At 40.5% G+C, this 14,917-nt stretch overlaps 1 protein-coding gene across 4 annotated transcripts in view; it reads right to left on the bottom strand.

Annotated features, from left to right (window-relative positions):
* Window positions 1-1,050: 1,050 nt before the first annotated feature.
* The window catches only part of cgnb (cingulin b), a 28,972-nt gene continuing 15,105 nt past the window's right edge, over window positions 1,051-14,917 (bottom strand). For 3 of the 4 annotated variants that reach the window (XM_008422514.2, XM_008422515.2, XM_017307653.1), the window contains exons 6-20: window positions 14,057-14,189; window positions 13,761-13,973; window positions 11,686-11,834; window positions 9,177-9,276; window positions 8,763-8,975; window positions 8,482-8,580; window positions 6,815-7,075; window positions 5,978-6,148; window positions 5,529-5,690; window positions 4,559-4,648; window positions 4,375-4,458; window positions 4,163-4,281; window positions 2,912-3,020; window positions 1,744-1,907; window positions 1,051-1,662 (exon numbers count right to left, since the gene is read on the bottom strand). In XM_008422514.2, coding sequence (XP_008420736.1) covers window positions 1,581-1,662; window positions 1,744-1,907; window positions 2,912-3,020; window positions 4,163-4,281; window positions 4,375-4,458; window positions 4,559-4,648; window positions 5,529-5,690; window positions 5,978-6,148; window positions 6,815-7,075; window positions 8,482-8,580; window positions 8,763-8,975; window positions 9,177-9,276; window positions 11,686-11,834; window positions 13,761-13,973; window positions 14,057-14,189 — 2,149 coding nt within the window. In that variant the 3' untranslated portion in view covers window positions 1,051-1,580. The other variant, XM_008422516.2, reaches the window with a different exon arrangement.

The following is a 14,917-nucleotide window of genomic DNA, read 5'->3' as shown; positions in this document are numbered from 1 at the left end:
GGTTCTAGAAGCTCAATGTTGGGATGTTTATCCATTAAAAACATGTTCTGGTGTGCGTTTTTTATATCATTGTCCTACCAACATCCCATTGTTTCCAACTTCAAATCATTTGACTAAAACTCTCCACCTCAGATGAAAGAAAACATGTCCAGAATTTTGAGTTATTAAAATGTGGTTTTTAAACTTCACAGTCATGTCAAACAGATGGAAATTCATTTTTAATGTTTGCACTCCTAAAACTATCTTTTTTAAGAAATGAAAAAGTTACTGCAGCTGGGGTTTTCTTCTAAAAAATCCCAAGAGTTTATAATTTCATAAACACCATGCAGCTTGATCAATGATGGAGTCGATTCTTCACGATTTTAACTTGCAGAATCTTCACAAAGAAAAATCTAAATCACACCTTTTCAAGAACAAAATGGCTGCTCACCAAACTTGTTAGCAACTGTAGTGGTGGAAATAATTTTGTTAGTTTATAGATCATTACTGCAGCACAATATTAAATGTGTCATTAAGATTTATGTTTTCAGAAATGACCAGAAAAGTTTCAGTGCTCTTGTCAGACGTCCTTGAACACATCTCCATCTGAACGTCTGCAATGCGTTATCCACGTTGCAACAATTAATATTTTGCATACATAGGAAGGATTTCCTCTGAATGAGGCAGTCCAGGCATGTTTACTGCTACATGGCAAGTTATTTTAACCATTTCATTGAAACTCCACTCTCTACTTTATAATCTGTGCCTTTCTGCACAGAGGTGGCAGCCTCATGCTGAGGGTCTGTTTTTGCTGACAGGTTCTGGTGCACCATATAATGAGGGTGGAGTAATAATCCCCAAAAGTAAGCAGCTTCAATGATTTCTAACCAATTAGGGTGGTCATAAGTCCAGCCAGAATAATACCAGCAACTTTTTTAATGGCTACAAAAGGAAAAATGTTTGTAAATGTGGATCATTTTGACGCTCTGTATTCACAGTCAAAGTTATGTATCCAATTTCTGTTTTTAAGTAAAAAAAAAAAGAAATGACAGCAATCATGGCAAAGACGAGTGTGTGGTTAAGTTTTTAAATATTTCATTTTGTGGTTGAAAGTTATAAAATCTGATACATGCAGACGTTTATTTGCTACTGATTGTCTTTAGGAACAGGCAACACAGTGTAAAAATACAGGCTCAGGATATCGGCCCCAAACTGTCACAGTCAAAACCGTAAAAAAAAGAAAGAAAAAAAGTTCATTTTAAACACAAAGACATGCAGGAAGCTGCAACTGAAGGATATAAGTTATCATGCAAGAAAATGTTCATACGTAAAACATACAGGTCTCTTTTTGGTTGAGAAGTAAAACTGACCCAAATATGTTGCAGTAATGTGCTCTCACTGCAATTATAACAAACATACAGGACAGTCAAACTTTTTAAAAACATGCTGTTAATCTTTAGAAACCAACACAGATAAAAGACGACATTTCTGAAGTAATTATAATCGCAGGAGAGTGATAAAATAATAAAAGTCAGGTTTTTCACAGGTGAGATTTCTTTAATCTCTCGTCCTTCTCTTAAATTTTTTTATTTTTGGTCGTCTCAAGATGGAAGGCCGTCCTCCTCGTCGGAGCTCAACGCGGATGATGTCAGAGCCGTGCGATGAGTCTGCTGCGACTTTCGCCTTAGAGAAGAAAAGCAACGGAAACATCAATCAGCACTCGGCAGTCGTGTTTAAAAGCTTTGCGATGTGGCCGAGACTTACTTCAGGTCGTTCTCCAGCGCTGCGACTTTGGCCTGGAGAGCCTCCTGGAGCTCCTGCTGCTCCTCCAGTTCTCTGAGGACTTTACGGCGGACTCCCTCCAAGCGCTCCACCTCTCCCTCGCTCTCGTCCATCTGACGCTTCAGGGCCTTAACACGGAGGGTCAGCTGGGACGGGACAGAGGAAGAGGAAGGGGGTTAGAGGGGAACAGAGGAGGTTAAAGGTGAAGACGTGGGCGGTAGGGAAGACATGAATGACAGGTAGGCTGCTGATGATGTGGCAGAAATATGGAAGAACACCACAGGTCAGGGGTCATTCTAGTGACTGAGGGAGGTTGGGGTTGGGTAAGGAGGAGAGCACATACAATTAGTCTTTAAAAAGTAAAGAAACTATGGTTTATTATATTTCGTTTCAACTCTATTAATAAGAGTTGATGCTTCTTGGAGTCTTAGGAATATTTTGGGACTTTGGATCCTTTATCCCCACCATTCTGGGATCTGACCCTAAAAAATACTTAAACCTAATAAGAACAATTAAAGTTGCCCATTTAAATAAATAAAAAGATCCGCAGCAGATGAATAATATTTGACGTTCATGTTTTGAACAATAAATGGTTTAATAGGTTAAAATGTGTTCCATTCGATTAACGATCTCCTTTAGATCTTTTGTCAATGTTGTAGTTTGGCCGCCATCCAACAGAGGGCGCTGCTGGCCATCCTTATCCGGATAGCCAGTTGATACACGAGTAAAGATGGCGGAGGGAACGAAGAACGGGGAAAGAAAAACGGCAGAGCCCAGATAAAGGATGCAAATGTCCCTTTATTTAATTCTGTTTTGAAATATAAAACAGAATTTAGATATTAAAATCCACTTTTATTTTATTAAAAATAATTACAAAAAAATAATAATAAGAAAAAAAAAGACTGATTTGCTACGAAGGCGACGTTGTGATGACTAAAAAGAGGAGGACACGACGCAGAAAAATTGTAACACGATGGAAAAAGAGATGATGCCAAAAAGCAAGGACAAATGTGACAGTTACATTTTTTTTAATCACTTTTAAAACACGGTTTTAGATATACAAGCATTCAAGGTAGCACAGGAAAGCAACTCAATATTGAAATGAAATAGTTAGACTTAATGTAATTTGCATTCAAACCAGAGTATTTACCTGATCCCTCTGCTCGATATGCTGGCTTCTCTCCTGGTCCAATGTGGCGTTCAGCTCCTTCAGTTTTCTCTCTGCTCGTCTCTGGGACGCCTGGATGCTCGTCTTCTCCCTATAAGTAGGGAATTGATTGGAAAATTGGAAATGGACCATAAATATGACTGTCTAAGGGATTTGTTCAGTAATTTATTGGTGCATTACATTGATGTCAGACAGCAGGTGTGGGACTCCATGAGGAGCCCATCAGCTAAAAGAAACCCAAAACTATTTAAGAGATTTGAACTAATCACAAAAAGTATATTGGGTTTTCTGATAGGGTATTCTTTATTGAAGAGCAAACTTTTTTGATCAGAATATTTCTTTGGACAGCTGTTTGTAGTTTCTCTGTTAGTAGCACTACTGAAAATGACTTAATTTTTAACATAACTTAAAAATAAATATTTCTCTACTTCAATATTTCAGATCATAAAACAAATGTTGAGATAAGCTGAGTGAATACAAAAGCCATTTTTGTTTCAAAAACAAGTGAAAATGTCATTTTCAGCTGCATTTCTGAATCCATGCAGCATAAAATCAGAGAGAAAGAAAAACCCGTAACTTTTTAAAATCCCCATTTTTGGTGCATTGGCGAAGACTTGGTAATCAAAGATCTTTAAAAACAATGATGTAGGAGCTTAGGAATTACAACAGTGGAGATATTTTCATTTGTCTTCAAAGACAAGATTTTAAACTTTTTTAATCTTTAAACTAAGCTCAAGAAGCTATGACTGACAGAAAATGCTGAAAAAAAAATCCTCTGTTTTTACTGTAAACTTTATCGCCCTCTACTGGACGGCATTATCCTTACAGACCATTAAATATTTATCTAATTCAGACATGCATGCATATAAAATGATGACTACAACCTAAACGCAGAAATGAAGAATGAATTTAGATGATAAAATCCCCTTTTTATTATAACTAATTTTCTGCACTCTTCATACATTCAACCATTTAACTGCTTATTCATCCAGTCACTTCTTAATTTTCACTTTTGTCTTTAATATGTCTATTCCATTAGTTTCCCTTAATTGTATATTGCATTTTTTTCCTACCAACTTACTCTACTTATGAGTGGCGTCAAAGTTTCAGCAAATCCATTCTGATTGTGTTTCAGCACAAAAAAAAACTATTTCCAAGAGCTGACATAAAGTTGTGCAGACTGAATGAAGTCAGCTGACGTTTGAAGATGAGAAGTATTATTTTGTCACGTACCGTTCTTCACTGCGGAGTCTCTCCTCCAGCTCCTGGATCTTATTCTCTAGCAGCGTGATTCCAGCTGTGGGTCGGCTCTGACCCTCCATGTCAGCCAGGCGGGACTTGAGCTCCTTTACCTGTGAGAAAGAGAAGAAGAAGAAGAAGAAGAAGAAGAAGAAGATCAATAAGCAGACCTCTTTGAAGAAGCTGCTTTGGGGACCTGGGCGTACCTGTCTTTCCAGGGCGCTTTTGTCCATCTCCAGGTCATGTCGCTCTGAGCGCTCCTGCATCAGCTCTGAGCGAAGCTGGTCCACCTTAGTGGAGGGAAACGGAGACAACCAGCAGCTTGTGTTAGTGGACGGTTCAGGCCTTTACGCCTCCTGGTTATTTGTGTATTCAAATGTCGTGCTGCACCTGATCTCTGCTCCTGGTTATGCGATCATTCAGCAGCTCCACGCCGCTCTTCTCCTCATCCAGCTCGATCTCCAGCGCCTTGATTTTATCCTGTGAACAACTTCACACTTCAGGGACAGACTATGCTTCATCCCACACCAGAGGTGGGGACTCGAGACACATGACTTGGACTGGAGTCTTTAATATTAAGACTTTACACCCGACTTTCACTTTTACACCAATGACTTGGGACTTGAATTGGACTTAAATCTGTTTACTTGAAAAGACTTGATATTTTACCCAAACTCTAAAGCTTAAAACAAATATTATTTTTAAAGTGGGCCCCGTTAATTAATTTCACTCATTCCATATTAACAGAGTCCATCCCTCTGTTTTTCTGCACTCCGTACGTATGTGTGCATAAGCTGCAGCACAATAAATCAAGTTAACAAGATTTAAAAACAAAACAAAAACAAAGACAAACACTCAGAGCAGATGAGCTCCCGTGAGTAATTTCTTCTGGGTCCATGAATTACGACATATCCACCTTAAAACCCAGTGCAACATGCAAAACCTGCAAGAAGAGGATCTCAGATGGAGATGCAACAGCTTCCAACTTTGTTCCACATTTTAAGTTGCACAAAAGAACGGTAAGCGGTACTTTTCTTTTGCTATGAGATAGCGGACATTAGCTGACTTCGTGTTATTAGCAAGTGTACTTGCAAGGGTACTAACAAATAATTGCAACATTGTAAAAAAGAAAAAGAGTCAAAAGGACTTGAAATTCCAAGTTTCAGACTTGGGATTTGACTTGACTTGACTCAGGACTTGAGGACAAAGACTTGAGACTTGCAAAACCCTGACTTGGTCCCACCTCTGTCTCACACACCCTATTATTTTAGAGGTGAACACCAGTTGTCCCACAATCCTGATTTACTCCCATCTAACTTTAGACTCCACCTGTCACAACCTTTGACCGCAGCGGTCTCACCTCCAGGCCCCGGATCTCCCGGCCTCGGTCCGAGTGGGAGCTCTTCTCGGATTCCAGCTCATTCTCCAAGTGTTTCAGCCGGTTGTTCAGGAGATCTCTCTCCAGCTGAGCGCTGTCTCTCTCCTCGCTGCAGGCCAGCAGCTCCTTCTTAAGACGAGAAACCTGGAAAAGCGAAACAAGATCTTGTCATTTGTGAAATCTTGCAGGATTCTTATATTCTACGTTCTAAGAAAATCTCTGTCTTCCTTTTATTTGGATTCCTATTAGTTGCAGTTCCCTGGGGTCCACACATTCAACATAATTATAGGCAAACCACATAAATTCAAAATAAAAATAACTACAAAATAGAAGTGAAAGACATTCTGCAAAAGGACATTCACTTCAGAAGAATATATGCACAGTGTGTGTTTTTTTTTTTTTTGTAATTTCTGCTGAAACATGTTCCTGACCTCTTCCTGCTGGGCCTTCAGGTTATTCTGAGCCCTTTGAAGCTCAGCCAGCCGGTCTTTGCTGTTTCGCTGCGCCTCCAGCAGGTCTTTCCTCGATCGCTCCCTGAATTCATCCAGCTGCGTCTGCAGGGTGGCCACCGACTGACGAGAATCTCCCATCATCAACTCCATCTGAGAGCAGGAGGAGAAATTAAGGCACTGATGGCTAAAAACACTTAGAGGTGACATATGCTTCTTTGAACAGGTTAGGATAGGTGCTCATTACATTTTTTTTTGCACAAAATCGTTCTTAGATAATGAGATTTTAGTCTCATCAGTTCTGCGTATTTAGATCTCCTTTCAGAATGAGATGTTTTGGGTCCTCTTGTCACTTCAAAATCCAAATAATGCCTCCCTACTCAACGTTTACTCTCACAACGTGAAAATGGCTGCAAACAGATGCGCAATTATACAAGTGTACATCTTTGAAAAGCAGAAGTGGAACCTCCTGTACAACCAGCAAGAATTCTGCAAGTGGTTTCTGGATGGTAAATCAACAACAAAACACTTGTCTTTTCCAGTAGCCATTGTACAGGTAAAACTAGCTGAGCAAACATGCTGGAGCTCCACTTAGGTCCTCATGGTAATGGCACAGTACCCGTCGATTCTGACTTAACAATGGGGAGGTTTTTGAAATGGTTAATTTTCCAGACACCAAAACAAACTTTAACTTATTGCCAAAAATTAACGCTTGGATTGTTTTTAGAAGAAGTAGAAACTCAAATGGGTTTCCAAATGGAAGATTAAAATTGAGCAAAATGTGAATTTTTCAGTCCCTTTTAACCAACACACGCTGACCTCCTTGTTAATCTTCTCAAGAGACCGGTCCAGCAGCCGTTTCTGCTCCTCCAGGTCGCTTTTGCCCCGTCGCAGCGCCTCCCTCTCCAGGTCTCGTTCCTCCAGCCGCCGGGTGAGGTCGTCCCGCTCTTTGCTCAGCCGGGTGGCACCTCTCTTGGCCTCCTCCAGCTGAGACTTCAGGGAGCGGTTCTCGTCTTCCAGGGCTTCCAGCTCCTCCTCAGCATCCGAGCTGCGCGGCACGCTGGACTGAAGCCTTGATTGCTAGGCAAGAAAACAAAACACTTGAGGCAGATGGATTTACAGATGGTGTTTTAGGAACTAAAACAAGTATTTATCACACTTTTTAAAAAATGTGCACGCTCTAAAGTTACAGCTAAATCAATAGCTGCATTTGTAATCACGGCAATTTTTTAAAAATTCATATTTTTCAATAAAAAGTTTTTGCGCTAGGATGATGAGCTAAGATATAATGGTTTAAAACTGAATGGAAACACTTTTTTTGCATAACACAAGTCATGCGATCAACAACTGGATGTTACTACTGGCGGAAAAGACGAAGATGACAACAGGAAGTAGTAAGAGGATGACGGCGCGGCAGGTTTTTCTTATTCCATGGAAACACTGCAATTGCAAAATAGTTTTTTTTTTACATTAGTGGAATATCAGCAAAGTTTTCTACACATTTGTAATGTGTAGCTACTTAAGTTAGTCACACCCCTTTCTCGCAAAAACACTAATGTATTGTTTTTTTGTGGTAGACCAACAAAAAGTGCAAAGTGGAAGGAAACTGATTCAGATGATACCAAAATGTAACTTTCCATTCAAGCTGCTACATGCAGTTCCAAACTAACACTGCATCAATCTGAACTCACTATTTTTACCGAGAAACATGGCAGAGGGAGCATCATGCTGTGGTAATGCACAATCCAGAAAGAAAACCTATAACACACTGAAAAAGACTCGAGACTGGAATGAAGGTTCACCTTCCAGGTGGAAAAAAAAAAATCAGCCAGAGATTTGATTAAATTGTTTAGATGAAGGCATCTGTAGGTATTGGAATGGACCAGTCAAAGCCCAGACCCAAATCAAATTTAGAATATGTGGCTATTCTTGAAAATGTCTGTTTCAAAATGGCCTCCATTCAGTCTATTTTGCAAAGAGGAATTAGTAAAAAAAACAACCTTTGGTCTCTTGATGTGCTGAGTTGTGGCAGCCATGAATCATTTTCCTTCCACTTTACAAAAACAAGCTGCTTTGTGTTGATTGATCACGTAAAATCACAATGAAATAAACCAAACATTTTGGTTGTAATATTGAAAAACACCAAGGGGACTGAACAGTTCTGCAAGGCTCCCTATATTCCAAGTCGTTTCTCACTTTAAAATGAGAAATTTGGAGAATTTTGCTCGGCAAAAATAACAGGATTAAGGCGTGCTGAACAAATGCAACGTGATGCTTTTGCAGTAAACACGGACAATAACACGCATCTTATGCAAATTCCTTTCAGAAGGATTATTTTCTCAGCTCAGTTTTCTCTGGATAGGATCTACTTCACTTTTCTGGGATGAAAATAGAGCCCATGTAGGAGGACGTCCTTTTGTTTCCTGAAGTATTTGTGTTTACATAATTCTGCATGTATGTCGTCTTGTTTCTTGGTTGTGAAGTACCATGCGGGCCAGCCTGTCTTTGAGGCGAGTGTTTTCCTGCTGCAGCTCCTGGTTGGTGCCGCCGTCCACCACAGTCTTCCCTGCTGATGCAATAGATGACTGCAGGAAAGGGTGAGAAACAAGTGGTAAAGAAAATAAGTCAAATGGCTTCTTGTGCATGTTTTCTGTATTTTTTGTCACTTCTTTCTTTTCTGTTTTGCACAGTAGACGAGAAAAATTATGTTTTTTTTGTCATCCTCAAAACGGTGTCATCAAGCTCATTTCTTCAGATGATGTTTCACCTCCTTCGCCGTCTCGAGGGCCTTTTCCAGCTCGGCCTTGTCTTTCAGAAATTGCTCCTTCAGCTTGCTAATCTCCGACAGAAGCTCGGCCTCCTTCTCTCCGCTCGCCTTCTTCAGGGCTTCGAGTGCCCCGGCTTTCTCCTCCACCTCGCCCCTTTGTCTTTCCAGATCGGCGCGGGTACGCTTCAGATCGTCATGGCAACGCCGGAGCTCCTTAGGATAAGTAATCAGAGACAATGCGTTTGAGTCAAGAGGAAGATGCCAAGGCGCATAGCAATGAGTTTTATGTGAGAGATTTGAAGAGAAAAGCTACAATTATTGTTGAGCTGATGGGAGATTTGAAAACTACTTTAAAAACAACAAAAGTTCACCCACACAATCATCATGTAGCTCCATGATTGCGGTCTGAATTACCTCTTTTAAAGCGTTTGCATCGTCAGACGCAGGCTTTTCATTCTGAAGATCCTTCAGGGAGCCCTCAACTTTTTCCTTCTCCAAACGAGACTTTTTGAGTCTGCGGACAAAAAGCGACGCGTTATTTTTTTTACAACTTACATCCCATGATGCTGTTTAAACAAACAGAATTTACTTCTATTAATCAGCCAAAACATTAAACCACTGAAATGTGAACCAAACCTGGCAGCAGGAAACGATAAGATTCAACTTCAGATATGAATTTAGAATTTTTTTTAATGTCTCATGATGATGTGGCTGAAAAACTTTTCACAATATAAGCTTTTCACATCAGTTGGTATCAATAGCTATTGATTAGCTTTTTGTTTTAAACATCTTAAATATTACAAAACCAAACTGAACCTGTTTTATACACAGATTTCGCTCCATTTCGTTTTAAAAAAAATATTTTTAAGCAGTTATGAGGCACAGTGGTGAAACCTCAAACTGCTGCTGTGTCAGTTACTCAACGGGTTGTTGCCAGGCAACAACAGTTGGCGGGGAACTTGAAACTGTTGTTGCTAGGTAACCAAAGAGTGAGCGAGTCAGTTGATTCCACCAACCTTGCTAAGCTAGCCGTGAAAGGTTGAGCGGCTGAAGTCTTTCCTCTGCCTACATCTCCCAGAATGCCATGTGGTTCTGGACCGTTTCAGTGAATATTCAATTTATTTATTATTGATTTATTGTCCATCTCTAGTCAAATTCTGGTATCCACCTCCCACTCAAAGATTGTGGTGACTCGTCAATGTTCCGAAAAAAACTAACATTTTACCGGATGTATTACAGGATGTATTTTTAAAAGACAATCTGCTGTAAACATATTTGTTTCCACCAATAAAAGAAACACGGAGAACAAACCAACATGAATGTCACATGTGGGACTCAACAGATGAATGTTCAATATTTTAATGTTGTGGCTGATTGAAATAAAATCAAACCTTAAACCAACGTCAGAGGAACCACATCCAATGTTTAATCTCACATTATTTTATCATGAACTAAGATGCATCACACATTTACTTTAAATCAATGAAATATTAGAAAGAATGGATTCAAATAAAATATGATTGATCATGTGTAAAAATAATTTATAAACATGATTGAAAGCAGAATTCTTTCTAAAACACGATGATTGGGTTTTTCTACTGTTAGTAACGGTTCACTGATCTAATAATCAATACGGACACAGCGCTCTTCACACTTACCATCAACCCTAGTAAAGATGCTTAAAAAGCCCCAAAATAAAAGTTTCCCACAGTAAAAGTTTTAGGTAAAGTCCAAACTTTATCTAAAATTAAGTGGAAGGAAGAAATGTAAAAAAAAAAAAAAGTGCAATATTAATTAATTTTGACTAAAACATTTTTTAAATTTGTCATTTACTTTCTTAAAGTGGATCAGTGTCAACAAAAAGCTAAATATGGGGGGTTAATATGCAGAGGCCCATTTCTTTCAGCCACTCTTCAACAGGGGGAAGACAAGCGAGCATTTCAGGAATGACATGAACTGATCGTAATGAACTCAAGCAGTTCCTTTGGGTCAGATTGAACTTTTCAGCATCGGTATAGCAACGTATCCGTGACGATATGGGCCGGTTTCTCCCCAAAAGGCACCTTTTTTTTGAGTGGAAGGTAAATTAAAACTATTTGACGTATCAGACCAGTTCAGACAGAAATGAGAAATGAGTCATGACTAAATCTTTCAGGGAAATAATGACCCACAAATCAACTCACAAATGGGTCAGCAGACACAAAAACAACCTTCCTCCACGGCCACGTCAGTTTCTAGATCTAATTCCAATAGAAGACACTCGGGGCTGTGATGAAAAGATGACTTTCGTTCTGGTTTTTATGCAAAAGTGGTGCTGATTCATGCAGAACCAGTGAGTTTGTTATAAAAACAAAGAAGTATTTATTGATGTTTTCCACTTACTGGACGTGAAAGCTTGTATTTTAATTTTTTTCCCCCCCAGTTTGGGATCTAGCACCAATAACACCACTTTAAGGCTTTTTACAAATTTTTACCCAGGTGCACCAAGTGTGGAGGGTGATTATAATCCGATGGGATTATCAGGGGGTAAATCACAGGTTCTGATCAAAAACGAGCTAAATCTACTCAAACCAGACAGATTTTCTCTCTCACGTTCGGCTGCAGGGCTGTCCTCGGTTCCTGCCAAATTAAAAATTAAATCAGAGAGCTCAAACATGGCAAAAAAACTATTGATAATAATGATTTTAAAAGGCTTGGACGACTTAAAAAAAACATGTTTTTTGCCAGAATCTGAATTTAAAATCTGGTAGTTGTTTTAATCATTTTGTAGAAATGTTCCAAGACCACAAGTGATGATTTCTGTCGGAACATCTTTACAAAACGTCCGAAAACAAAGTAAGAATCGGTCTCTTGGGCTCAGATGTTAAATATCCGTTTCCTGCCGTCATTGATCAGGATCTTATTTTGCTTCGGAGACACTGACTCCTCTCTGGTGCTGTGCAGTTTCTGCGTGGCGGCCTCCAGCTCCGTCCTCCACTGCTCCCCCTGCTCCCTGCTGCTCTCCAGCTCCTCCTCCAGCGTCAACAGGGAGGCGTTCACCTTCTCGCGCTCCTCCTCGATCTTCTCCTGCGACTGATCGCATAAAAACAAACAACATGCGCAGAAAAATCATGTCAGACTAATTGGAGGCAGTTTTTACTGGGACGCGTCGAGTTGAAGCTTTATTAGTACGCTCTACAAGAGGACTAACAAATAATAAATAAAATGTGTTGTGCTGTCATCGTAAGCAGGAATCCGACTACTTTTATCCTGCTACTGCCAAGTAAATCAGCTCATCAAAAAACAAAAACCTCTTGCAGTCAGGCTCCAGCTTTTTCATCCTGCTCTCTTGTTGCTTTTTTTTTTTTTTTGACATGTTACTTTTTTCAAGGATCTCAATTTTAATCTATTCCTGCACATTTTCTTCAAGTTCCCTCCGTACCCCAAACTGCAGTTCTCCAAAAATACCTCACCGACGGAAACAGACAGTTTTCAAAGAGAAAGTTTTCCATCTCAATCAGAACTTGCAAAGTTTTCTTCCCTCTCTCTCTCTCACTGCAGTCTGACCTCAAGAGACCCACATATCCTCGGTTTGAATGCTGAGAGCGAACTGATGCATTAAACAGAATGACAAGGAAAAAGCCTGGATGCAGATGCAGCATCAAAGCCAGAGCTAACGTTCCCTTAATAAGTCATTAAACGCCTGACAGGTGAAACCTGACGGTTGTCCCTCACCGCTGCACCTGTGCACAAAGACGATCTGACGCTGTTTTACACTGACGCTGTGATTATAACGGATCAGAAATCTGTGAATTATTAATTGCGATTGTGGCGCCGAAGTTCTTCAGACACAATTTACTATTTTTAAGCACAAAATAGGAGCAGAAATCTTCCCACCATGCGCTAATGAATGCTAGATGCTTTTTATAGTTTTGTGTTTCGCTAACAGCCTAAAAAAAAAAAAAAGATCAGACACTTACCCAGAAATGCTAAAAAAATTACAGCGAAGAACACAATCAATGAAACTGTGAATAAATACAGTTAGACTGTAATTTAGGATGATGGTATCATCTTAATACTTATGCTCCTTGTACTAAATTAAAATCCAACATCCTCTTTCTAAAATCTAATTTTATTTGTAAAGCACATTTCAGCAACAAGGCAGTTCAAAGTGCTTTAGATCATAAAAACACAAAGTCATAGAACAAACAGCCAACAATTTACATTTTGTTACCCATCAGAATGTTGATTAATGTTTCAACTCTAAACAGGTGAATGCTGCTTCTCCGTATTTGGTTCTGCACACCAGGCTGTCACAGATTTTTGTAGGCTTTGCCATGCAGAGACGTCATGTACACAGATTTGGGGTTTCAGATCAAATCCTCCAGTGTTACGGTTCCCCGCTCCAATAAACCTGGATCAAATGAACGGTTAGAGACCATGCCGAAGATGCAGCCTTTGGATTCAGGTGTGTCCAAGAGTCACAGAACTGTGGCACTCGAGGTTACAGAACCCTGCACTATGATGTTACTGCTCGTCTGATTGGTTTTGTTATGCAAAGTCCCCACACTGGCTCCATGTAGCTTTAAAATACTGTTATTAGTTTATAAGTCACTGAACGGCTTAGCACCACAATACATTAAAGATCAACCTTCCAGAACCTCTTCTGGTTCTGGTGCTGGTTTGCTCTGCAAAACAGAGAACCAGAGCCAAACATGGAGAAGCAGCATTCAGCTCCTATGCACCACAAATCTGGAACATGCTTCCAGAAAACTGCAAAACAGCCGAAATACTGAGTGCCTTTAGGTCTAGAATAAACGGCCACCTATTTAGAGTTTCCTTTGAAACTTAATCAATGAAAAATTTAATGGTGGCACTTGACTACACGCTTCGATTGTTTACATTTTATTTTTGTGTTTTCATGATGTAAAGCATTTTGAGCTGCCTTGTTGCTGAAATGATTAATTGAACACCGTCTTTTAGGATTTTCAACATCCTGTAATTCGTCCCGACAGTCACCTGTGTGAACTCCTCCATGGTTTTCCGGAGGTTCTTCATGTCCTGGCTGAACTGCTCCCTCAGCGTCTCCATCTCTTTGTCGTGGCACTCCACCTCCTCCTTCAGCGCCCCCTTCAGCGCCGTCAGCTCTCGCTCCCGCTGGTGGAGCACCTCCTCCTGCCGCTGGTACAACACGGTGGCTTCGGCCAACTGGGCCTGCAGGTCCGTCACGTCCTGCAGAGAGAGAGGCTGCAGGTCAGCCTGTTGGACGGAAGCGCTGCTTTGCGTTAGCCGGTGTTGTTGCGGAGCATGCGTACCGACTGGAATGAGTCAGACTGGGGCAGGTCCTCCGAAACCCGCCTCAGCTCTTCCTGAAGATGAGCCAGCTGATCTTCCTGAAGGCGCAGACGGGACTCTGCCACCTCTCTGGCCATTCGCTCTGCAGCAAGTCTAAACACAAACGGCCTTTTAGTTTGACCCACTCTGTGAGAGAAAATACTCTAAAAGCAACACAGCAGCAGCAAATATCAACCATTTTCCGGTGATTTGACCTGTTCTTATGCAGTTTTATGAGCTTTATTGGGATTTCAGACAGAATAGCAAAAGCGTAATGACAGATTATCGACTTTCTACGGTGTTTTGGAAAGAATTGGTAATTCATCAATCTGTTCAAATTTTGTCACGTTACAACCTGTTACGTCCACCAAGGGCACAGCATATTTGAGGACACGAGACGAAAAGATGAGGGTTCAACAAATTTTATTCTTAAATTCTCTTCACTTTGGTTTTCTTAGTTCAGCTTCTTCTGATTTTCTGCGAAGAAAATAGCGTTAAAGGCCCTCAGATCCCGAGTCCCAAAAAAGAAAAACAAAACCCCAAAAGTATTAACAGAAAGTTGGACCTGGTGAGTCGATCAAACAGAACAAAACAGTACAGCAGGCGGACAACCCTATACAGGGCCGTCGAAGCCCCTACTGGTACCGGACTAAAGCAAAAAGATCCTAATACAAAAGAAAGATCGAAAACAGGACAACCGGTCCCACCAGGCCAAAATCACAAGAAAAAAACAACCAAAGGCTAACAGAAATACAGCATGGCCGGCTGGAAGCGTCAGCTGCGGCCCACAGCGACTGGACGTGCGCACACCGCGCCCGGTGGTGGTGGAGCGAGCGGAAGCG

Source organism: Poecilia reticulata, linkage group LG11 (assembly GCF_000633615.1).
Source record: "Poecilia reticulata strain Guanapo linkage group LG11, Guppy_female_1.0+MT, whole genome shotgun sequence".
Taxonomy (NCBI): Eukaryota; Metazoa; Chordata; class Actinopteri; order Cyprinodontiformes; family Poeciliidae; genus Poecilia; species Poecilia reticulata.
Note: the sequence above shows the minus strand (reverse complement) of the source record. Positions and strands in the feature narration are given on the sequence as shown.